Source organism: Pteronotus mesoamericanus, unplaced genomic scaffold (assembly GCF_021234165.1).
Source record: "Pteronotus mesoamericanus isolate MK-2021 breed Mesoamerican mustached bat unplaced genomic scaffold, CSHL_Meso_final contig_94, whole genome shotgun sequence".
Taxonomy (NCBI): Eukaryota; Metazoa; Chordata; class Mammalia; order Chiroptera; family Mormoopidae; genus Pteronotus; species Pteronotus mesoamericanus.
This window is the reverse complement of record NW_026555285.1, coordinates 7679526-7706401: the sequence shown is the minus strand read 5'-3', so window position 1 is coordinate 7706401 and position 26876 is coordinate 7679526. Positions and strand designations below refer to the sequence as shown.

At 38.4% G+C, this 26876-nt stretch overlaps 1 protein-coding gene and 1 pseudogene across 1 annotated transcript in view; both read right to left on the bottom strand.

The window, feature by feature from the left end:
• EPSTI1 (epithelial stromal interaction 1) overlaps positions 1–25499 on the bottom strand; it is a 115148-nt gene extending 89649 nt beyond the window's left edge. The window contains exons 1-5 of the mRNA XM_054586378.1: positions 25295–25499; positions 6968–7026; positions 5124–5207; positions 1919–1992; positions 1176–1259 (exon numbers count right to left, since the gene is read on the bottom strand). Of these exons, the coding sequence (XP_054442353.1) occupies positions 1176–1259; positions 1919–1992; positions 5124–5207; positions 6968–7026; positions 25295–25473 (480 nt within the window). The 5' untranslated portion in view covers positions 25474–25499. The remainder of the gene's footprint in view (positions 1–1175; positions 1260–1918; positions 1993–5123; positions 5208–6967; positions 7027–25294) is intronic.
• LOC129080884 (COX assembly mitochondrial protein homolog) lies at positions 12414–12724 on the bottom strand (annotated as a pseudogene).
• Positions 25500–26876: the final 1377 nt, after the last annotated feature.

Below are 26876 nucleotides of genomic sequence, written 5' to 3'. Positions count from 1 at the left end.
GGACGATGATCCATGATCAGGTAGACCAGTTGAAGTTTATAGCGATCAAATTGAGACATTAATTAAGAACAATCAACATTATACCATGGAGGAAAAGCTCACGTACTCAAAATATCCAAATCAATAAAGTTATAGGTGAAAATGAAAAATGTGTCATTTATGCAAAAACTAAATGGACTTTTTTGGTCAACCCAATAGCTTAGGAAGGAGCACAGCCTGTTTAAGGTCACACAGCAAAACAGGACATCTTCCCAGAAAAAGTCAGTCTGCTCCCCAGCAGGTAGAGAGCTCCTCAGAGGAAGAAAAGACTCATATACTCTTATGCATTCTATAAGTCATCAGCTTTTGGCTTCACTGACTCTGGTAAAAATATTTATTGTTTGGTAACCAGGTTTAAATCTTGAACAAACAGTTAATCTTTAAAAGAAATAAAAAATAGAAGGAGAGGAAGACAGACAGGCAGCAGGAGTAGGAGTTACACCCACAGCAGGTGTCATACTTGGTAGTCAGTCCCCTTGACCCTAAACCTTCAGCAGTCAAAACCTACCACAGTTTGGGACTTTGCAGGGAATGACAGTAGGAGGAGCGGGTGTGGGAGAATAACACTACATTCTTCGTTCTTCTCTAGCAGATGAACATTTTTAGGAGGCTCATTTTCCCAAGTCGCAGAATAAGTATCAACACTAAAAACACTTGAAGGTTTGAAGAGATCTTATCACTATCACTGAAATGCAAAGGCACTCTTTCTCTTCTCTGGGTAAGAGAGTGTGTTCACCTATGTTACACTCACCCTGGAAAAGTCAACATTTGGATAGAAATATGGTTATGCACCACTGACTGCCATTGTTACTAACTGCTTTGCTGGTAGTAAAATATATAGTGATTACCTCAATAACTCACCTGAGAATCAAGATAGGGTGGTGAATTTGAGCTCTGAGGTCCATTGGCCTGAATTTGAATCCTACTTGTATTTACTGGCTGTGAGATCTGGGCAAGGTATCTACCCTGTCTGTCTCAGTTTCCTTATTTGTCAACTAGGTGATAAGAATAACATATACTTTGTAGGGTTATTGTGAGAATTAAATTAGTTTGTATATGGGCCATGTCTAGAAGAGAATCTGGCACATACAACACCTTCAGTAAATGATAGCTAGTCACCCTCTCCATCGTCTTACCTTCTGCCTCTGAATTGCCTTCATTTTTTGGATTTCGGCTTCTTCAGCTTCCTTCTTGATTCTTATAGCTTCTTCTCTTTTTAGCTAAATTGTATTGAGATTACAGAAGACAAAAAAACAGTGACTATTCTTTTCAGTCTGAACCTCTGGAACACAAAATTGTGATGAAAGGCAAATTACAGTATTGTTTGTGCTATACCTCACCATGATTACAGGTTGGGACTTCAAGCCACTTAGATCACAGAGAATGGTCAGGCTACTTCTGCCTATGAAATTTCTCAATGTATTTCTTCCTTGGTCTCCCTGTCTCTCTGCACATTCCTCCACCCTTTGGGTCATGGAGGAAAAAAAGTGGGCAGATCATTTTTTTTCTCATTATAAAACTCAGTTCATTGTAAAAAAAATGACTAAGCACCTTAATTTTTTTTTTTTACTCCTTTCATGACTATTATTGGGTAAACAAATCTGTACTGTTGGAATCAAAATATTCAAAACATAATAGAGTTAACTTAGGAAAAAATACCTAAATCAGAGATCCTGCTAATACACAGCCTAGATGAAAATTCTAGATATTTATCTCTTCACTTCTCAATCCTGATTTCTTTGCTTTTGAGAGTTTCCTTTTGCAATTGGTTGAAAGGTTTTACACTTTCGGGTAAGTTACTGTGTTGTTTCATGGCTGCTAGAAAGTGCTGGTGCTCAAATTCCTTGCCAAAATTAAACTAAAAGAGATGGATTCTGACCTTTTGCTGGTATTTAGATTGCATCAGCTGGAGTTGTTGCTTCTGCCTGACTTCAGCCTCTGACTCACTTCCACCTAAAGGAAAAAATAAAGTCATGAAGTGGAAACATGAATGTTAAGCTGAAATGTCAGGCATCAAAAACTAATTAATGCATGACAAGACAACACCATGAGTTTCTTTAACATTTTCATACCTCTAGAAATAAGGACATACCCAGTTTTCTTAATAAGACATTAAAGAATGGTAATCACTTAAAAGAGAAAGAGAGCTAGACAAAAAGGCCATATTCCTGAAAAAACCAGCACAATCCTACTAAAGTTTTTCAGACGTGCCAGTATTCAGGTTTTAATTTAGATTGAAATCACACCTGAAGGTCCATACTAAATATAAGAAATAGTTCCTGTCTTGGAAATTATAGAGCATTCCTCCTGCTTGAGTATGACCATTCCTTAACCTAATAAAGATGATGATCACTTATGCTTCCATTGCTTTTCTTCTTCTGACCCTCGTGCTCTATAATCAAGTGGGAAAGGTCAGGAAACCCTCAGGCTCTTGCCACTAAACAAATACGGTCTTTATAACCCAGTTTTTAAAAGCAGAATGGAAATATTCTAGTTAGTAATTAATAGCCAGTCTAAACTATTTCTTGTTTTTCTTTAGGCATTCAAGAGAAAAATATGAATGTTAGATTATGTGCCGGCTCCATCTTAAACCTAAAGTAATTTGGGGCCAGAATGCACCTTGATAATCGTCCATGAATTACTGTTTAGGGGTTTCTCAGCATTTATGCAAGCTTGGTGCATGTTTTATAAAGATCCCTTTGATACAATTCTCTGGTGTTTTGGTCTCTAAAAGTGTCAGTTCTCTGAAAGATTCATTCTCACAGAAGATGCTTTAAAACAATTTGCATTCATCATAGTTTTTATAATTGAACTGATAAAGACATTATAGAAAATTCTCATGTAAGTCCCAAAAGATATATAAAGCCTGTTTGGTTTTGACCCTCCTATCTCCGTCATGGGAGTTGAAGGAAAGGGAAAGAAACAGTGAGGGTAATTGAAGCTTTACCCAATATTATAGCCACTCTCATTATCTTCTCAAACTATTCCAATATTTTCAAGAGTAGAAGAAAAGGGGAAAAGCTGAGAATAAAAAACAAATGAATGAAGTCAGACGTCTAAGTGTTACAGGTTGTGTTCAAAGCTCATCAAAAAATTTAATATATTCTAGAAATTTTTCTCTACCCCCTAGCCTCTTCGTGCACAAATATTCTTGGCCATTTTTAGATATGACAAAAACGAGAGTCTGTTCATTTTTAGATAAGGTCCAGTGACAAGAGGTGCCAACCATTCCAAATTCCAAAACAAGGTACTTGGGGCCCTAAGCAGGATCTTCAAGGGGTAACTGAACCAGTTTGGGGACTGTTAACTAGCAACTATCTTCATCCTATAAAAGAGGTTGGATAGGTCAGATGGAGGTAAGTAATCAGAGAAAAGATGTCTTTGTGAATCTCATCTTCTCTGTGTGTTTGGGGAAGGAAAAATCTTCACACAAAGATGGACAAGAGAGGTTTAATGAAAATCATATGGAGATCTCAATCCGTGTCCCCAAAAGGCTGAGGGGCCTAGTGGACCCAGGCATAGAAAACTCAGAGCCTAAAGGCTGTTGTTAGTTGACGACTTAGAAGAGGTGGCTGTCTGACTATGGCCTGTGTTCTCAGAACTCGTGGCCAAAAAAGGACAAACAAGTATTTCTGGTACTCACAATCTGGACTGTAAAAAAAGAGAATGTTAATCTAAAGCCTAAAGGGACTTGCCCATGTGGGCCACCTGGAGGAACAATGCAGGCCTCCAAAGAGATGCTACCAACCAAGAGCCAAGCGTACCAGCAGGAAAGTGTGCCCTCTCTATCAGAAGAATCCAGGTGAATGATGAAGGCAGGCAAGAAGGGACTCGGAAGAACGCCAAGAACCCCAGGGGGGAGCATGCACAGTAAGCAAAAACCAAGACTGGCAGTAACTGGGATTAATCTCTCTTATCTCCCCTTCTCCCTTTGATCCTGGAGGGGTTAGTATATGGAAACAGAGCAGCCATCAGTGAAAAATTCCGCTATGCCCCCATTTCCTTTGCCAGCCTTCTACCCAAAATAGACCTGGACTGGAGGGTGGGAAAAGTTTTAATCTCCATTTGTAGCTGTTTTGACCAGTAGCTAGAACTGAAGATTAATTACTAAAATGACACTGTTCTATGCCTACAATTGGCTGAATAACGTTACTGGTTGAGAAAGACAAAAAAACAAACAAACAAAAACAAACGAATTTCATCCAAATATCATGGGAAAAAATTAGTCCCACAGGGCCAATTTGAAGAGGCCAATCAGGCAGGACAATGGTGTTTTCTGGTGTACCTCTCAAATCTGGCTCGTTCAGTGTAAAGGTGACACTTGATTAACCTTTCTCATGAAAAAGAGTGGAGGGATGGTGATAATACTATTACTTTCATCCATTAAATTATTTCCAAATTAACTTATTTTTACCTATATCTTGGAAAAATATATTTCTCTAAAACTATTAGGATAGCAAGAGGCCCTTGACACTTGATACATTTGTATTAACTAATCTGTGGAAACTATGTCCCCAGCCCTTTAAGTTCTTAGCTGCTGCTACAAAAGAAAAGGGAAGAAAGGACTGAATGATTCCCATTAGAGAGCCTCCCCATTGGAAAATTCAAACACCAAGCAAAGGCAGCCCAGACAATTCATCACACTGGCAGCATGTGCTTCCGAGGCCCAAAGGTCTCTATCTGCCAAATAAACAACAGAGGTGACGTTTCTCTTTACACCTACCACGGGGTGAAATGATTACTATGCTTGTGATAGCTTTTACTCCCATCCTGACTAGTGCTATGACAGGGCATATGCAGTGCCCCAGGTGAGATTTGTTCGGACTTGATCATTGAAGAGACTCTAAAGTATTTGGCAATTAAGTCATCACTTTATTCTCACATAACTGTGGCATCATACCTTTGTTACTTGCAGAAAATCAGAAGCAACAATATACCTGCATACTTAAGTGTTTCCATTTTAAATGCACTCCATTCGAGGAAGCACAGTGACCCAACAACCTGCAAGAGACATTCAAAGACAGACCCACGCGAGGTGCTGACAGGATCATGCACTCCCTGTCCTCCCCTACTCAGATGCTTACCTAGCCGCCTTGGCACCAGGTGAACTGGCTTTGCTCTCTGTTGCTCCTTCCACTTTGCCAGGTTCTCTAGCTCTTTCTCAGCAACTATACCAAGTGAGAAATACAAAATCATCAATTATTAGAATACTAAAAGGAAACTGGTCCCTTTAAAGCATTAAAAAAACCATCAGAGGGCAATTAGCCCTCCGCAAGCATAAGTGGATGAGATATCCAGGAAAGGAAAACACCATTCAGTTCTAACCCCTCAAAGTCACCCTGGGCCCACCTCTGTGGCACTCTTTGTCTATAGGAGGTTCATATCTGGAAAACAACCTGAACTCCTATTAAAATAAAGAAGTTTAGTTTTTCTTCCCATTCTAGAGAATGTGTACAAAACTAGAATATTCATGTCAATAAGAACTTTTCACACATAGGTAAATATATATCCCCAGGAATTCTAATGCCCATATTCTTTATTTTAAATGTTCCCCAAGCTTAATGCAACCATAGGGCTTGAGGGCCCCGCACTGCAGGTGGGCAACCTTGTTCTGGTTTCTGGCGCTTAAGACAGCAGTGCTTATTCCCCGAATATACACTGAGTGACAGCAGGGGGCGCCAGAGATACTAGTGCTGTACTAACGTAGGCCCGAATCTCCCCATTAGACATGATTGTTCCAAATGTCCATCTATAATGCTTTTTAATTATTAGAGAAAAATAACTTCTAAAATGCCTCAAAAATCTAGACCATACTAAAACTGAAATATCTAAATCAAAAGCTTGTGAGATGCAAAAACATGTTGGATTCTGCACAGCAATGTTTGTCATATTCTGCACTAACTTAGTTTTACCACCAGGGAAATACCTGTCTGGTGGTGACTCTTTATAGAATTGCTTTCCTGTTGTGCCCTTGTGTCCATCATTACTCATAAAATTAAATTTGCTACCAAGATCTAATAAAGGAGAGAACAGAATCTTGGTGCTAGTCCCACAAGTTAATTTGAACAAGCATCATAACTTCTTCATGAACTAAATTAATTTTAGTTCTCCTTCCAACTCTAATGTATAATGCTGTAACTTTAAATAACAACATATATTTTACTGTACAAATTCAATTAAATATGTTATACACCCACTAGGTATAAGCATAAAAACGAGTGTGGTCCCTGTCTTCAAACAGGTTATAATCTAGAAAAGAAAATTGAAGGACAGCAGGTCCCCCAATAATGTTGTTTCATTACAATGTTGATGCCATTGGAACTTAGCTCTTGTATATATCAAGTAGCCTATGGTAAAATTGGTTTCATTATACATTGTTTTACTTCAAGTTGCAGAACCTATCAACAATGTAAAGTGTATTTACCTACTATATGCAAATAAAAATAGCTGAGAGTAGACTGTGATAGTTACAAAACTATGGGAGCACAAAAACTTAAAAAATAATTCTATTAAGAAGAGATAAAACATATCAAGAAAAAGACTAATTGCATCATTATTTCAAGTACATAACTCTTCTATTTCAAAAGTATTCATAGTCCCATAAAAATATCTGCAGTCAGACCAACTTTATGGGAACTAAATGGGTCTATTGGCAATAAGTATGAATCTGTTAAGCCCAACAGAAATCTGAAATTTACAATCAAGCTATGAGTTCTGCTATTAATATAGAGAAACTAATTTAGAAGCATTAACAAAAGAGTAATTTTAAAAAGTATAATTAAGACTGCTAAAGTTAAATGAAGAAAAAAACTTAATGAGATCCAGTGAGTATATTCAAATCAGAATATAAAGACTTCAGACCAAAGCAAACCAATTGTACACTATAAGAAAATAAGAAGCTTTCTGAATGTTAAATAAATATACATACTCCTTTGAATCTGATTTCTTCGGTTTTCATTTGGTGCAATCAAGGTGTATGCACCTACTCTAGAATAAAGAAAAAAAACTGCTTATTATCATGAAAAATTACTAATGCCTATAAACCACCAGAAATTATTCCTGTTAATATACTGTATTTACTATCTTCACCATCAAATAGGTACTATGGAAGACAATCTTATTAAGAACCAGGTCTGTTCTCCAGAAGCTTACCACCTAATCGTGAAAGTAAAACAAATGCACTTGGCTAAATAGGGAATACAAAGCAGTTGGTAAGTGTCAAGTGACTGCTTCACCGTTGGCTCTTGGTAAATTCTCTTTGCAGGGATGCATTGCTGCTCTCGGTGGTGCTCATAGGAAGGTCCCTTTGTGATGGCTTTAGATTGGCATTCTCTTTCATGTGGCCGGTATTGGGTGTACAAAAAACGCTCAGGCATTCTTTCTTTTTTAAAAAAATTTTTTATTGTTGTTCTATTACAGGTGTCCCAATTTCCTCCCTTTGCTTTCTCTTGCTCCCCTACCCTCGCTCCCACAGTCAGTCCCCACCCTGTTGCCCATGTCCTTGGATCATTAATACTTGTTCTTTAACTAGGTCCTCCACCTTCTTTCCTACCCTATCCCCGTTGCCTCTCCCCTCTGGTCCCTTTCAGTCTGTTCATGCGTTCTTTGCTTCCACAAACTGGGAATATGGGCCATTTGCAATACAACCATCTCTTACACATTTTTCATTGAGTTGATTGAGGTGACACTGGTTAATAAAATTATAAGGTCTCGGGTATACAAATCTACAATACATCATCTGTATATTTTATTGTGTGTTCACCACCCCAAGTCAAGTCTCCTTCCATCACCATTTATCCTCCTTTAACCCTCTTCTACTTCCCCACCCCTTTCCCTCTGGTAATCACCATACTGTTGTCTGTGTCCATGAGGTTGGGGGTATTTTTAAATTTCTTTTTGGTTTGTTTTTTGTTTTAGGTTTATTTTGGGGTTTTTGTTTTGTTTTGTTTTGCTTAATCCTTTTGCCTTTTTTATCCAGCCTCCCCTCTGAATGCTGTCAATCTGTTTTCTGTATCTATGAATCTGTGTTTATTTTGTTTTTTACTTTGTTTTGTTCATTAGCTTCCACATACAAGTAAATTTATATATATTTGTCTTTCTCTGACTGGCTTATTTCACTTAGCATAACACTATTCAGGTTCATCCATGCTGTCGCAAAAGGTAAGATTTCCTCCTTTTTCTATTGTGTAAATGTATCAGAGCTTTTTAATCTACTGATCTACTGATGGACACCTGAGCTGCTTCAAAATCTTGGCTATTGAAAATAATGCTGCAGTGAACATAGGGGTGCTTACATTCTTTTGAATTAGTGTAGCCATCTCTTCTTGATGACCCATCTGAGTGGCCAGTTGGCCACCATCTTGTGCTTTTGAGCTTGACTCTTCTAGGCATGGGTCCCTCATTCTCCTTGGGATACTAGTTGAGAATGACTAGGAGCTCTAAGAAGTAAGGAGTCACTTCAATTCATGGGGTTATCAGGGAAAATTTTATTTATGCAAAAATATTCAACTCTAGTTATCAAGAAGCTGTTAAAATATAGTGAAGTTTTGAGGGCAGAAACTGTGCTTGATTGATCTCTATAGGCCCAGCACCTGGCACAGTGCCTGGTACAAAGTAGCCACTTGATGAATGTGGACTAAATTGAAACGAAATGATGCCAACATCCAGTCAGTGAGTCTGTGCCGCCTGGCTCTTCTTTGAAATGATTCATGTGGTCCCACAGGAGCATGAATAGTTCACAGAACAAAAATATAGCACAGCAACAGACTGTAGCATGCATGTGCTTACAGTGATAGAGGAAATGTTACGGAAAAACACAATCAGTTTGTAAATGTAGTTTTTCTTAAAAAAAAAAAAAAAGCCAGATACTCTTAGAAGTCTCTGTTCAACAGAGAATACACAATTTCAAAAAGCGAATTAGCAAAGATTGAACAGTAGAGGCCAAAAGCACTGATTAACAGAAGCCATTTCTTCCTTATCTCTTTGTGTTCTGAGCCTTCAGTCAGCTTCAAACTGGGCTTTAATTTTTGACTTGTAAATGGGAGGTATGCAACTACCTTTGCATACAAATGGGGCTGCTGGATGCCCAATTACCTAATGTATATCAGCAGACGTTGCATGTGTAGCCTAGCGTACACGCAGGTTATGAATACAAAATTAGGAGGCTGCTGCTGGAAATTAATCCCTAGTCCATTGCATATTCTTTGTTCAACCTAAGAAAGATTTTCCATTCCTCAATTGCCAACACTTACAGGAACTTGAGAGCTACAATTTTGTGGACAGGGCTTTGCAAACATGAATATGATACAATAGTGAGCCATTCTGCAGAGCCTTAAAGATGAAACATGAGATAATGGATTTAAGTGCCAACCAAGAAATGACTACACAATCCACAATGTTCACTAAGACTGTGGTATGGAGCTTCTCACTATAACAGCGATTTGACTGCGGTGCAGATCAATCATTCTTAAACCTTAGGGCACAGCAGAATCACCTGGAAGTTTTGTTAAAGTGCACAGTTTCTGATTCAGTAGGTCTGGGTTAGGGACTGATAACTTGCATTTCTAACAGTTCCAGGTAATGCTGGTGTTCTTGATCTGGGGACCACACTTTGAGAACTGCTACTATAGGCCAATCAAACTGACTTCGGACATCTGGACTAAAAGGGAACTTACGATTAATAAAAACTTTGGTAAAGACACATATGCCAAAATCATGAGGTTAATTGAGCAACAGTGCTGAGATGCAAACCCAGGACTTTTGACTTAGACCAGTTGGGCATCTGCAGCTAACTTTTCAGCTCAATGTAGAAAGCACAAAATATGACTGTCCTGAACTTCAGCCTCCTGATAGACTTCAAATAGTGATGTACTTAATTTAACTGAGCACCTATATGGACTTGTTGTGTTGGGGACAATACCAAAAACAGACAACAACCACTTTAACATTTTATGCTTTAGTTAGGAACAATCCATGAAACCACAAGAGAACGTTGCTAGGAGACCCAAACAAGAGCCCAAGTAAGATGAAAGAAGTAGTGAGAGACCCAGGCTGGAGGAGCTAGAGACCACAGAGGGGTAGAACACTTCAGAGAAGAATCGTAAGTTGAATCTTTAAAGATTGGGTCTAAGAATGGTTAAAGTGTTTTTTGCTAGGACTTTGATAAGAGCAGCTTTGTTGAGCATTTTCGAAGCTCCATGAGTCCCACTTATAAAAATTTTGCAAGATGTTTGTAAAAGGTTTCATCCTACAATATCTAATCTGATTAAGTTAAAGTCTGATAACATCATACTGGAATCTTTAGTTTTGGGAATAGTGCTGCTGCGGTCAACCTACAGTTAATGTGTACAGGCTGCAGGTACCCAGGCACAGTGCAGGGCCATGAAAAGAGGGGAAAAAATTGCCTAGCCCTGAAATCAGAGGTTTTTAACTGAAAGCACTTAAATATAACCCCAGGCTCAAGGACAGTGGTCCCAGTTATAAATGTTATATGTTCAAGATTTTTTTTATTGTATATTTTTCCATGATCGTTGCTCCCCCCATACCCTCTTCCACCGCCACCCTTGTCTTCTCCCCTCCTGGAGAATTTCTTAGCAACCCTCTTAGTAATATTTTATTGGCTGAGAATGCCAAATATAAATTATAATACTGAGAAGAAAGCACTGCCCAGGAATTTAGCTTCTACTTTCCTCTTACTTGCTACAGGAAGAATTTAAGTCTAAGGAATTGCTTTTTATTTTTTATATCATATGGCAGAGCAAAATACCTTTGAAAATAAAAATATTAGTCCCTTTTCTCTTAGTTTTTCCTTGACATGAATAACAAATATAATTTATTCATGTTTTCAGCCAATTAGTTCCCACCCACAGCAAGGGCCTCCACCGTCTGAGCTGCCCTGTCATCCCCTTCGGCAGCCTGGCTCAGGGCATCTCATCCACACAAGCGCAGCCTGCCTTTGAGTATTTAGTATTCCGGTCATTTCCTGATTAAGCAACATTCCAGCTACGGAAATAAATATATATCTTTGAAAATGAATTTCCTTAATCACCTCATTGAAATTTAATGAAATATCTCACTTTGTAAGATTGTTTTCACTTTCCAACAGCACATATCAGAGATATACTAAAGAAGAACATGTGAAAGAAGAACACAAAAAGAAAAATGTTTTCCTGAACCATAAAAAAATAAATAAATATATTCAAGAAATATTTTCTTTGTAACATCTCTCCTGAGCTACACAACGGTTTCTCTTGCATACATTCTTGCACAGTTTTTTTATAAAACCTCATCAATAAGCACTCTATGAATAAATGTTATGTTGAAGTTATGAAAAATATCTTGGCTGGCTTAAAGTATTATATAAATATATCCTCTGGTGTGTACAAACTGTGGATGTAATTTCAATTCTAATTAAGAACAACACTGGTTGACTGAAAAAAAAAACACAGTAAAGAGCAAAAATTATAAAAGGGTAAAAGATTATATTACAAATATAATTTCAAGCAGAATAGTAGACATAGTCTACTGTCCTATAAAAATTGTTTTGAGATTTTCATAGTTTAAAAAAATCTTATCCGTGGGTGATATTGTAAAAAAGAAAAATTTTTGGTTAATCAAAGGCACTGGATAGAGATTTATTTTCTAGATAAGGCTTTCCATATTGTTTTTTGCCAGGTGACCTTCATTATCTCCCATGTGGAAGGGTTTGTGAATTCACTTTGGTTTCAGAATGTGCAGTGCCCAAAACATTGTCTGCATACCCAAGAGGCTAATTGATGTGAAGCTGGTTAGTTCCATAACTCACAGCTTCTGTTAGAGGGCTGAATAGATGCCCAGAGGACTGAACAGATGCCCAGAGGAAAAAGATAAACAAGAGATCATCAGAGCCTTTGTTCATGAGATGCCTTATAAAAACTAGAAGGAAGAACACATGCACACACACTCCCCCATATCAGGATTCCCATGCAGGGCCATAGCTTAGTGAGACATGGTAAACATGCAAGTGAGAAAAAGATGATTCTTTTTTCAGGTGGAGGTAACTCCACACTAGGACAAATGATTTGATATATACAGCTGAGCTTTGAACAACATGGGTTTGAATTGTGCAGGTCCACTTATGTTGGATTTTTTTTCCCCAATAAAAACGGCTAGCCCTTTGCATCCATAGATTCAACCAACTACTAATATTTTCACATTGCCAAGCATGGATTCTCAACTCTAATTCAAAATACTGTTTTTTTAATTAAAAAAATCTATATTTCAGATAAAATTAATATTCCCATAATTTACAATAAAGCAAATACCCTTCCTTGAGTCTATTATTTAGGTAACTGTCATTTCCATGAATAGTTACTGAGTACCATTTGGATATTTGCCTACATGCTTGTTGGAAGCTTCTGTAGCCTTTTCATGGCAGGAATTCCAGTTTTTCTGAATTCTTCCCTTTCCTTCCAGTATTTTCCTTCCATTTTGCATTCATCATAAAAGGTGGATCATTACAGTAAGCTGTTAGCAATTCTTTCAATGCAGAATTTATTTCTGGCATTTTACTACCATAAGGATTTCGGACTCCTTGCAACATCTGGTAAAATCTCAAACTTCTCCAAAACACTTCTCTTGAGCTTTTTCTCTCATTATTTTAAACATCTTTTAAACATCAAAGCATCTTTTTGACATGTCTGAGATGCTGCTCATATGACCCAGCAAACACACTTCTTAGGACTTATCCTGCTGGGTCAAATACCATCTCTGTGTCAGAAGAAAGACAAAAATACTGTTTTTGATCCATGACTGGTTGAATCTGTGAATGCACAGAGCCAACTATAGAGTAAAAAGTTATCTGTGGATTTTTGTCTGTTTGGGGGGTCAGGGCCCCTAACCCTATTTTGTTTAAGGGTCAACTGTATTTCAGATCCAAATTACCAACTTAGCCAGACAAGTTTATGCAGTTACCAACTTGCACAACTTTACAGGGTGGACCTGAACAATATCAAATTTCTTCACTTAACACACACACACACACACACACACGCACACAAATGAAAAAAGCTATGAAAAGAGAAAGCAAGAAGGACTCGCTCTGAAGAAACAAAGAATATATATGAAATACAATATTATAGAGATTCATCATCTTTAACACATCAAAAGCCAAAGATGGAAGTAGAGATGGAGTCTGACTAATAGATATACTTGCAAAATGCATTAACTTGCTTCCTCAGTAAAAATAACTACAAGAAATTCACACTTTCAGAATATAGAGATATATGTCTGGGATTTGGTTCGACCTTACTTGCAAACTAATCTTGCGCCAACAAACTGAACTTAGCCTCTTTCATGCATGCTAACAGAAATCATAAGACTCTGGGTCAGAAACAAAGGACTTCATTATCCATGGCATAGCAGGCAGCATGTGCTTCAGCATATTTACATCTGTTCTCTCTGGCATCAAGTCTTATGGGGCAACATTGCACATCATGGCTGCATCGCAGCTGAGGAACACGGAGTTGGGGAGATCTACCCTTTTTATGGTGGGTAGTAAGCAAGACTGGTCTTTGTCCTGGGGGAGAGGGTACCTTATCCTCCTAAGTTCCCAGCTATGTAACAACCCAGAGAAATTGTCCAGGTTAAAGAACAGTCAAGTAGTCAGTCTTGACACACCCAGTAAGTTACATAGGAGGGAAGGAATCCCAAGGAAGACTGTCTTTTCCAACAACAGAATATTTAGGATTAACATTCTTTTTTTAAGAAAGGCTAAAAAATAAGGAAACTGGCATTTGCATAAAAACCTGGGCTATACATTTTCTTTTTTATTATTATTAATAGACTATGATCTAATTATGTCCACATGTCTTAAGCAATGCTCCTCAAGGTTATATGTAACTTAAAGGAAAAAATCAGAAGTGCAAGACATAGGAAATTATATGCACAGAATATTTCTACACAGGACATTTTAAAATGATACTAATTGTTTGCTTCCAATTTTAAAAGAAACATTCTCATAGAAAAATGCATAAAATTATTTTTTAAACATTTAAAAGTCACTCAAAATCTCACCTCTCAGAGATCACAACTATAATTTTATTTGGGTATATTTCAGCCCACTCTATATTCTGTACATATTATTACACAGTTGCAATTATACCTTAAGTTCAATTTTATATCCTGCTTTCATGTATAAGTTATTTGCCTGATTATACATGTAACAAGCTTAATATTAAATGGCTTTGTAATATTTCGTGACATAGATGCATCATAATTGTCCAGGTTAATTGTCCATCACTTTGTCATGTTTCAATTGTTCACTATTATAAACAACCATGCAGGATATACAAATTGTAAAACATAAAGCTTTGCACAGAACAATATCCAGAAGAAAACTTTAATAGTTTTCTAAAATCAGTACTCTGAACAGGAATGTGGACAACATTTAAATTTACTTCTTTAGATATCCCATTTGCATTTCCAAAATCCAGGGACAATTTGATCATATAATTAATTTCTGCTCTTACGCTTAACATTCCTCAATTCTTAAACTAGAACAATGCTTGGAAATAAGTGTTCTGTTTCCCTGCTTTTTGTACTACATCAGCCCTAGACTACCTACCTATAAACTTATTTTATAGGATATAAGCAGATAAATAAGGCCATCTATTAAGACACATATTTGAAGATATCTATTTTATTGTATGTACTTATAATAATTATATATAACAGATATAATATTATAGACTTCTATCATCCATACAGCAATAGAACCTAGCCCTGAATCACTAGTACATGTCCTTTTTCAGGCCATGACTAAATTCTTTGCTGCATTTTCTTTCACAATATATGTAATTTAGTTTTTCAGATTATTGTGTTACATCCCTGGTTCTGGCTCTTCCCTTTCACATCTACATCCTGATTCCTGATTCTTTTATTTGTTCTATATCGCAGGAGTAATAAAACCACTGGAACAAAATGGTATTGATAAATAATATGTCATTAAAGATTACTAAGTAGTTTTCCCCTATAAAAATAGCATGGCTCTGAGCCGAGGTCAACTGCACAAATTTCAAATACACAGCTCCATGACAAGCCTTCTTTTAACTCTTCCACGTTCCAAAAGAATAATGGGGGAAAAAAGGGAGTGGTACCATGAGTTTTAGAATTATCTAAATTAGGTTTCCCTAAATTTTTATCTTAAATTGTAAACTCATGAGTAAAATTAAAATATTGTATAAAATGAAAACCCATACACTGTTTACCTAAAGCTACCAATAGTTAATGTTTTGTCACTTGCTTTTTCTCTCTCCTCTTCTTTACTTTGTCTGAATCACATGAAAGTAAGCTGCAGAGTCATGGAACATCACCCAGAAACACTTCAGCATGTGTCTCCTGGGAACAAAGGCATTCTTCTACTAAACTCAATAACAGTATCACTTCCAAGGAATTTAATATTAATAAAATATTGTCTAACATTCAATCTTTATTTCAATTTCTAACTTACTCCCATTTTTCTATATTCTTCCCTACCCCTACCTCATCCTGGATCCAATAATGGATCATACCTTCTAATGGCTTGACCAGTCTCTTTAGACTCCTATAATCTAACCAATTCCTTGATTTTCTTTCTTTCATGAATGACATTTCTGAAGAGTCCAGGTATGATGATTAATTTTGTGTCAACTTAACTGGGCCACTGGATGCCCAGATATATGGTTAAACATTAATTCTGGATGTGTCTGTGGGTATCTGGAAGATAGTACCATTTGAATCAATAAACTGAGTAAAGCAGGTGCCCCTCTCCAATGTACATGGGCATCAACCGATCCACTGAGGACCTTCATATATGGGAAAACAAAGGCCAAGAAAAGTTACAACCACTCTGCCTGACTGTTGAGATGAAACAGTATCTTCACCTGCCCTCAGTGCTCCAGATTCTTAGGCCCTGAGATTTGGAGTGGAATCTACACCATCGGTTCTCTGGATTTCAGGCCTTCAAACTACACCACCCACCTTCCTGGGTCTTCAGCTTGCAGATGGCAGATTAGGGGACTTCCCAGCCTCCACAATCATGACAGCCAACCCCTTACAATAAATTCATATATATATACACATATATATATACATATATATACACACACATACCATATATCATATATATGAGTCATATATATATATGGTGTGTGTATACGTGTTTGTGTGTGTGTGTGTATGTATATATATTTCCATTCCACTGAAGATCCCTGATTAATACACCAGGCAAGTTGTCTTACAGAATTTATAGAATGCCTCACAATCGGAATTTGAGAAATGATGATTTTCCTCACAATTATTTAGGTTAAACATTTTTGGAAAGAGTACCACATAGTAGATGTTATCCAAGATTCCCTTGTTAGAATTAGAGTTGTCTCCTTGTGCAAATAAATAATAATCCAATGTGAAAAACGGTATCTGCCTATATGATAGAGGGCAGTCACATTTTAAAATAAAGATTAGAAAGAGCACATATCTCCTACCTGTCACCTTCTATTGGCAGTAGAAATCAAAGGGTATAATGGCCCTAAAGACTTCCTACTTGGCATAGAGTCTAAGAGCACAACCTACATATTAAAAAAAAAAAGTCTTTATATCAAACTGCTTGAAGTGTTTCTTTCTAAGGACTGGAATTTACAGGGGACTTTCTCTGTATTATTTTTGCAGTGTTTGAGTATTTATAGCAAGCAGGTATGACTTCACTTCCACAAGCATAAAAAATATTCCAAAGATTTTTAAGTGAGAAAATATGTTAAGTAAAGACTTGGGACCTCACATTTTCTTACAAGATCAGGTAGCACAGGATTTCCACTGTCAGCTGTTCCATAGTAAAACAATCACTGGGCAATACTAGCCCTTGAGTTTTAATTATGGCAAAAGTCTTCAGTTTTTCTACAAGACTTTAATGGATGGCCTTTTAAGTGTTCATATTTGGGGGGAGAATTACAAACATTACAGAACAAAGGAACCATCAGCGATTGATCCTCTGATATAGAAGAGAACCTTCAAATGCAGTCTTTTCCCTTTGATATTTTTCCTGGTAAGCGTTTGTTTCAGATTCAAAAACATTCTGAATAGATGCAATTAACCTTAACAATATGTATAGCTTTACAGCACTGTACTGACTTTGAAGTAAGTAACCTCATTGTGTAATTGAACTAAGTTTCTTTTTTTTCCTCATTTCTCCTATGCATCTACTGATTATTATAGGTATTATGTGTTTTGGAGCTTTCATCACCCTGTTGATTTACTGTTTCACTGTTTCAGCTGTCAAAGGCTTTTTGAGAAATGCCCACTCATTTTTTATGATATTGTATTTGAACAAAAAAATGATTACTCCCCAAGACTTGGCAGGCTGCAAATTCATATCATACTGAGGAGTGGAATCTAGAGAAGAAGAGGGAAATTCATTCTAAGCAGGACCATAATTTCTACCCTCCTGCATAAACAGGAAGGTAAATTTGATCTAATCAAACCAAAATGTCTTCTCTTTCCATTCACTCCAGTAATCCCTTCTGCCATGCATAGAACTGTGATTTTCAAACTGTAGGTGGTAACCCACTAATGGAAAATTTATTTTTAATGAATAAGAAGAGAAAATGTCAGGAGTGTAGCACATATAGCAAGGATTCCCAAAGAAACTTGGCTCTTACAAACTTCTTATCTACCCAAATAATTTTAAAGCTGTAAACAAATGTCACATTACTGTGTTTTTAGCACCACTAGCCTATAGAAGTTCTATTTTCCTGATGTGAAAATATGACAACTGACAGGAAATTAGCTAGCTGCATGTCACTTCTTCCTCCAGCTCTACACCATGTTCAGGACCCAGGCTGTGGTGGATAGACTCTGTTTTGAGTGCTGGTTCTGAGAGCTGGGGAAATCATTTAATCTCTCAAGACTCAGTTGCTTTACCTAAAAAGTAACAATATCTTTATTATGAAGAGAAAATTTAGCAAAGTATGTAACAGGCTTAGCACAAGGTCTAGCACATAGCTGAGTTCCAGGCATAAAAGTTCTCATTATTGATTGTTATTTTGTTTTTAGTCTCTCAGTTTAACTATTACAGGTCACAACTAATTCACTTAATACTACTATAGTATTGCAATGCTTCATCAAATTTCCATTTCAAAAATAAGTCAACTAGGGAGAGCTCTACTGATTAGTTTGGTAGTGGAAACTGGTACTCTTTGAGGCACCTACCCAGCACAGTAAGCCATATTATTATCATAAAGTTAGAAATTCATTAAATAGTATCTGTTAAATACTACATGTTATTTTTACAACTTCCTGAGTGCTTATCAGTCTTGCCTGGAGACTGGGTTAAATAGTCCCCTAATGAACAGCCATTGCTATTGTGCCATCAGGAAGAGTACTCATCAGAGTCAATCACAGGTTATTCTCTCCCTGTGTAGTATGATTTCATAGCACTAACGGGACATTTGGCATCATTCAGTGTTCCGTGTCCAGGGAGGAGTAATAGCCTGATGCTTTCATGCCATTTGGCATCTATAGGCAAAGCTTATGTTCTCACAGTCACATAAGAAACAGAAGAGAAATCTGAAGCATTGCAGTGAAGAAGAAATAGTAAATAGTAAAAGCAGTTCTTATTGGCTCTCATAAGTTTACAGAAACTTGCATTCTGTTTAAGACTATTTATGTAGTTAGTTTGGATTCAAACAAGGCAAGTCAAGAATGAGTTGTTTTTGATCACCTATCTCAGACATAAAAAATTATACTTTAGGGTTAAGGATATACACATCAATTATTAAGTAGTTATGTTTATAAAAACTGGACTAATACCATAACTTAATCGCTATGTTATTATAAATCCTACCTTCTATCCCAATTTATATTTACAAAATGTTTAATACTAAGATACCACAGTGCTATTTAAGGGGAAAAGAGAGAGAAACCACAGATTGGCCATTAAGTGGTTTTACTAAGCCATCCTTTGAGACAAGCCAGTAAGCTAGGATAAGTGGAATGAAGAAACTGAGACAAATAGTTGAACAAACTGAGAAATTTACAACCAAATATAGAAGGTCACCTCCTTAGAGATAACTTCTAGGCCTCGGTTGTACCTAAGCCCCAGGCCCCCAAAAGCAGCAAAACCAGATGGGTGGTGCCAGACCAGCTGCAACAAGTAATGACCCCCTGCTCTGGCACTGACCAGTCAGTATAGAGACCATGACCCTGAAAGAGCACACCTGGAAAACTGATGAATATTCTACTGAAACCCTCCCCTGAGACCTCCCCTATGATTCCCACCTGCAAGAGAGGGATAAAAGTCCTAAGACTAAGGACCCAGTTCACGCTCTCCCTCTGGGGAGCAGCCTGTGCTATTCCCTTCCTCCTCTTCTTTCCTCTCTTCTTCCCCCACAGGCACATGTCTCCTAAACTCTAAGGGTCCCCATAAGACTTGCAACTAGGGCAGCAATGGGCAGCAGCTGCTCGTCCCAGGCTAATCCCCTGAACCTGTCCCCAAGGCCCCCTTTCCTCTGACTTCCCAGTGAGTGAGTTAACACAGCCCAGTCTAGGGATTCTTTTACCCTAGGCCCTTCCTTGTTTCATGGTCCCCAGCTTCAATAAACATACCATGATAGTCACCTGGACTCGTGTTGTGACATCTTTCCTACACAAAGTCAAGAACCCATACACTACCGGCTGGCCCTGGGCAGATCTGCTCAGAACCAGGCCCCTGTCCAGTAACACCTTTAGTCTCCCTTCACTCTTTAAGAATTTGAGGATGAAGGGAAGGAAAATAATTAGTTACCAGGGTTATTTCCTTTCCTGTAGCATAACGAGCTGTAGAGAGTGTTGAAATGAGAGTAAGAAAGCTAGGAAATGTCTCCTGAGCCCCAAGGGAGGAAGTGAGACAAAGGGTGGGTTTCCCCAGCACCACATTGAACACTCCAGCAGACATAGTGTCTAAGCTGTTGTGGTGAGGGGCATGGTGCATCTTAAAGACTGTGTCAGTTTGGGTTCTCCAAGAACAGATGTGAAGATGCATCAAGATGGGATTAGACATGGAAGAGATTTACTGGGAGAATGCCTGTAAAGGATAAAAGGGAAATAGGCAGAAGTAGGTAGGGAAAGCCTTGAGAACTTGAGCAGGCCTAATATGTATGAAAGGAGAGAGGATACAGAGATTGAGGAGGAAGAGCTTCAGACTGCTACTGTGCAGTTCTGAGCAAGTCTTGGATAGGTCAATGGGGAGTTTCATGGAAAATGCTGACCAACAGAGGAGTTTCATGTGGGCAGGAATGGGCTGGCATTAGCAGCATGGACTGCTCAGACACTGGCTGGGAAGAGTGTAGGAGAAGTATGCCTTCAAAGCAAAGTCATGGATCCTACAGTGACAGCTGAGGTCTTCAATTGACTATGCCCTACACAGTTAAGTTCTTCTGAAGGAGACCTGAATAGCCAGCTTCCCTGGTTGCCAGAGAAGCTACTTAAACTCCTGTGGTATAATTAAAAATAAATAAATATTTAGTCTTTGCTCCTGGTTCCTGGCACAGAGATCTTAAAATCATTGGAATTCCAAGTAATAAAAGCCTGGATTATATGCTAATGTAACAGATGACTCCGGGTGGGGGTCTCTAGGAAGCTTCAGGATGGGAGCTGTTTGCCACAAAAACCAACCATGTGATTAGAGGGTTAGAACTTTGAGGTCCACTCCACCCCTTATCTCTGGGGCTTTGTAATCAATCACCACTGGCCAGCAGTGAAGTCAGTTATGCCTATGCAGTAGAGCCTGAATAAAAATTCTTTATAAATTTTTTTCCATTTCCATTATAATAAACTGTTAAAAATAAAAATATTTCTTTTTTTAAAAAAATATTTAACAATGAGGTTTGAGGAACCTACAAATTGGTGGGCGCATCAAGGTGCTGGGAAAGTGACCCTTCTAGAGAGCTGTACAACATCCCCCCTATATTTTGCCCTATGGCCCTCTCTCATTTGACTGTTCTGAGTTATATATATATATTATAATAAAACTGTAATCATAAGCACAGTGGCTTCTGTGAGTTCTTCAATTCATTCTAGTGAATTACTGAATCTAGGGGTAGAGAGAAGTCATGGAAATCCCAAATCTGTCATCAGCTAGGCAGAAGTGGGAGTAGCCTGGGGACCCCACTTGTGGCTTGCTCCTGAAGTGGGAACAGACTTAGGGAAGTAAACCCTTAACTTGTGAGCCTGTGCTAACTCTGAATACCTAGAGTTAGAATTGAATTGTAGTTACTTGGTGTTGGAATGACATATTTGTGAGGAAAAAAACACACAACTCCTAATTATCTTGTGGACTTGCAACTGAAACATCACCTCTTAGGATGGCCTTTCTGCTCCTAGGACTAGCTCTGGTCCCAGATTTCCTTTACAACACATATAAAGAGTTATTCATATAGTTATCTGATAACTGTCTGCCCCATCAATTACACTGTAAGCCTCATACTGGCTTGACTTTTGTTGAGTAGTTTTTGTCCCTATATTTTAAATTAAATATTCAGAGCTAGAGATCCTCTCTTACTATAGGGTTGTTGTGAGGATTGAAAGAGTAAATATATGTCATGTACTTTCACATACCAAGCACAACATGTGTTTGCTATTACTACTGTTCATCTTTAAGTCTCTGCAGTTCTCAGGATAAAGTAGGCTACAAATACATGAAGGTAAACTGAATTTGTATGCACATTATGTTAAAGGTAACTGTTTAGTAAAATTCCACACTGTGGGTTCATTTTCATAATGTCTTTTGATTTCCTCCAAACAACACCAAAAGGATCCAGGTATGGTTAGAGACAAGTATCTGAATACCCTGCCAATGTCATGATCACAGGCAAAAGCCTATTTCCAGGAATGGTATAAAGCAAGGTAAAAAAATCCCTTCCAGAAAAACCCATGCCTTAGTCTAAATTATTGAGATATGAATAACTAAGGTGTATACAAACAAGAAAAAATATTGAAAGAAAGGGCAAAAGATTATTTTGGATTAGAAGTTTGTGGGAGCTTTTTTCTCTTTAAGTCTGTGTAGACAGCTTATGAAATTTAAGGATAAAAACCATCAACTAAAAATAATTTGGAAACCCAATATGAACTAGTAAATACTTATAATTATTTAAATCCAAATATAATCAAGAACTCAGCTTTGCCTTGGAGTCTATTAGGTAATGATCGTCAGAAGTCATTTTAAGAGACTATCTTAAAATGTCTTTATATCTATATGTAAGTAGGTGTTTTAAATAAGTATGTTTTCACAAGGCACAAACATTCCACTTTAGGGTGACACCACAATACTTGGTCAATAAGCATATGTTCAATGAATTTAAGGCCATTGGCACATAATATTTTACTTGATATTTATTTGCTTTATACATGAACATAGAAAGCAAACGCTGAGAGGTTGGTATTAACTCATTTTAAGTAGTGACAAACTGAGGCATAAAGTAGCTAAGCACCTTGCTGAAGTTCAGAGAACAAGTAATGGCACAATCAGAACTTGAACCCAAATCTGCCTGGCATCAAAGGCGATGCTCCTGAGCCCACGCTGAGGCCTTCCTAATGAATACATGGAAGAATGCACACAAAACAAGGTCAAATTCCAACCCTTTATCATATAATTAAGTTCATATTAAAAGTGAACAAATTAGGCCTGACTGTTAAGCACTTAATTTTATCCCTCCTTTTTCTTAATTTTCCATTAGAAAATGCTTCCAATTTCTATCAATAATAATAATAATTCAAAGCTTAATTAACTTTTTGTTGTTGATTTTACTGAGATGCTACTTTCCATTCAACCATTTTTCTTGGTTTCCCACTTCCATTATAGGAGACATGAGAAAAAAACAGTAGTGATAAAAGTGACTTAATGCAGATATAAGAAGAATTTAGAGTGGGCCAATAGATTCTTGATGTTAAACACCTAAAATGGAAAATGAGGTCTCTCCAGAAGGTATTTAGTCATGTACTATGAAAAATAGAGACATTTATTTATTGAAGAAGACACAAGATACAAGAAACATTGTACATAGGACAATGACACCTCAGTCGTCTTCAAAGTAGGCACCTTGGGACCTCACACGTTCTCTCAATAGCCATCAGCTGCCCTGTGGTATTTTCCTGAATCTAATTGATGGTCTGAAATCTTTTCCCTTTCAAAGGTGACTTTAGTTTTGGGAAAAGCCAGAAGTTGCAGGGTACCAAATCTGGGCTGTAGCAGGGCTGAGTCACCTGGGTGACTTGATGTTTCACCAAAACACTCTGCACAAGACATAATGCACGAGCTGGTGCATTGTGGTGATGAAATTGTCGATCACCAGGTACCAGTAGCTACAGCCTTCTGAATCAACCGAATAGTTTCCATGGAGGAAGGATCAAGCTTAATGCAAAATTTGATGCAGATTTGTTGCTCTACTTGCTCAGTCATTTTGAATGCAATAGCCACACAGTACACATGCTCACTCAGTGGTGTTTATTGCCCCTACTGACTGGTACAGTGAAGTTGTCATTGTTCATGTATTCCAATTCTAGTCCACTCTCCTTGGTCACCAGGTTACATCAATGTCACGTAAACCATTCTCATCATATTAACAATGGCTGGATTTTTTCCGGACAGACCTCATATATCTTATATGAGGCTCTCCTTATAGCAATTAATTCACATGAAAGCAAATAAGTAAGAGAGTTCTGTGAGAGAGAACTGATATCTCCCATGTACTCTCTAATGGTCTATAGGCAAACCCTAGAAAACACAAAATAGTATTCAGTGAAGAACTGCCTCTTTCTGAGCAGCTTGGTCCAGCAAGATTCTAGGGTAATTTACAATCAAATAAGAAAGCAGATGCAACTGCTAATGTTTATGAGATGATATGAGCTTGCAAATAAATGATTATATCTAAGTAGATGCTTTTTAATAGAAAACAAAGAATGTAGGGTGTGTTTATCATCAACCTGAAACTAAATGTTCATGACCTCTGATACATTAAATGCTAAAGCTTATAGAGATAGAATTTACTTGAAATTAATGAGCTTCTATTATGGTATGATACCGGTTATTCTGAGGGGGAGAGAAATGCAGCAACTTTATAATTGAAATCACCTAGATTATCCATCTCAACTAAGGTTAACCCTAAACTGAATAATATTAAATGATTGCTACTTATGAATTCTCCCAAAACTTAAGGGATGAAAGAAAAATCTGTTTATTGGTCATATGGTTATATATTGTTCCTTAGCAACCAGGATTTGTCTTTCATGTGACTAGAAGTTGATGAAAAAGGGGAACTGAAAATGAAACCATTTAGACAGTTCTAATTCACAAGCAGTAATGGCTTTATGAACGATGCTGTTGAGGTACAGAAGCTCATTCCATGGGGCAGAAGGAGAGGACCGCTGACATTTTGCATAATAAATGTTTCCCAAGTACCAACTGTAGTCCCTGAACCAAAGATCAAGAGTAAATAGAACTGCTCTGGCTGGTGTGGCTCAGTGGATTGAGCCGTGGCCTGGGAAGCAAGGGGTTATTTGTTGAATTCCCAGTCAGGGCACATGCCTGGGTTGCAGGCTGGGTCCCCAGTTGGGAAGCGTGAGAGGCAACCACACATTGACGTTTCTTCCCCTCTCTTTCACCCTCCCTTATCCTCTTTCTGAAAATAAATAAATAAAATCTTTAAAAAAAGAAAAGAGAGAGTAAATAATACTTGTCTGTCCTAATGAGCAACACTTAATCTCAGGGACAGGAAACTGCAGTCACCTCCTCTCTCAGTCTAACTCTTCTGATCCTAAGTGGCTGGTCTCTCTGGGAGCTTCGTTGGGAGGCAGCATTTGGATGTACCCAGGCATCAGTTGCCCTCTTCATCCTTACCTTGCAGCTGATGCAGAGATACCAGTTAGGGCACCAAATTTTAATACAGGAAGGAAATTTTTTTTTCATCCTTGGTAGAGTATGAGTTCAGAAGATACCTGGAAAATTAGTAAGAAGCCAAGGCAATCTCTCCACACCCACGTCTTTCAATCCTGCAGCCAGTCACCAGAATCAGGAGACTAGTGGTCTTGAAAGAAATGGGGACTTAGGTAAGTATGTAAAGAACCGCAGACTGGCACATTCAATTTATGTGTGTTTTTGTTTAGGCTAATGTGGTTCTAATGATCTAGAAGGTGTCAGTCAGTATGTTAGGGGGTCTAGGATCCTGCCCTTCCCCGGCCCCCCTTTCTCCAAGACCTGCTGTGAAACACTTACAGTCTCTGGCCCGCGTGCTCCAGTCCCTCCCGCGAAGGGCTCTCGGAAGTCTTCTCCAAACTTTGCCCCGGGCTTTGCAGCGGGTCCAGCTCACGACGCTGCCCAGAAGGGTCCCGGGCCGGGCGGGAGGCGGAGGAGGAGCCGAGCCCCGAGCCCAGCAGCGTACTGCGACTGTACATGGTTTAGAGAGCGCTGGGCCCCAGGCGCCGCGGCTGCAGCGGGTTGCGGGCTGGGTTGCTTAGCGAAGGTCCAAAAATCAGGGCAGTGGTTTCAACAGCTGAGTTTCGATTTCTCGCCTATGGCTACAGTTTGTGCCCGCCCCGGGGACTTCCTCATTTTTACCCCACTGGGGCACCCGGGACGTTATCCCAGGTACCAGCTCCAGCCACGCCCTCCCTGCGGCCCCCGGGGCGCTTTGAGCTGACTTGGCTGAGGCAGGTGAGTCGGTTTAAAATCTCACAGCCGACCTTAGAGGATAATAAAGGTGACTGACTATTCTATGATTAGTCACGACCATATTGTAAGTGAGTAAGATACTTTAGGAACTGAGTTAGACACTTCAGGTTTCACAGGTAACCTGATTTGAGGTTACTGCTGGGTATTTGAAACTGTATATTAACCTTCAGACGCCAGAGATTAGGTCAATACTTAAAATCACCTAACAAAAATTTGATTTTAACAGTGATGACTGCTCTTTAATTGTTGTGCAAGTACTTCCAAGTTAAAGGAAATGGAAACTGCAATCAAAAGCAGAGAAAACACAAAACTGGAGAAGCAAGCTGAGGGGTAGGCAGAGATGTTCCCAATGCTAAGTCATTGATCAGACAGTCAAGAAATATTGGTTAAATACCAGCTCTGTGCAAGACATTGGGCAATGATTCGGCTATGATGTGAGGATTTTTAAAAATACAGATTTGTAAGATTCTGCTTCTGTAGGCATTTGGGTAATTTTTAAAATCCTCCCAGATGATTCTGATATGTGTAATGGATTTTTTTGCCCTGGTCATAATGCTGGATATACAAAGATGAGAGAGAGCTCTTTCCTCACATAACCTGTATTCTAGGGACAGATAAACGGACACTAATGCCACCATGAAATAAGTGAAATAACAAGTGGGTGCTCTGGGAAACTGGGAATTAGCCCTCTGAGTAATTCAAGGAAAAGGGGCATTTGAGAATGAGCCATGAAAGACATAGGAGTCCATCAGGAAGAAGATGCAATGGCCGAGACTTGTGGCTTAAACGGCAACATGGTGCCATTTAACTCCAGTTAGGTGCCACCTAACTCCAGGTGCGGTGGTGGAGCTGGAGCACCCAGCCCCAGGCCAGTGATCCATTTAGGAGCTGGATCGTCTTGCTGTATAATAGAGCTTAGAACAGAATACGTTTGATAACTGTTGAAAGAATGAAATCAAAGTATGGTAAGGCAAATGCGTGGAGTAGTACAGGAGGGGAGAAGGTAGTGGCAAGGGACACAGGAGAAAAGGAAGTCAGGGTTTCTGTGGCATCCTAAGGCCTTAGAGCTCTATCAAATAAGCCAGAGTTTCTCGAACTTTAACAAGCATCAGAACCACCTGGAGGG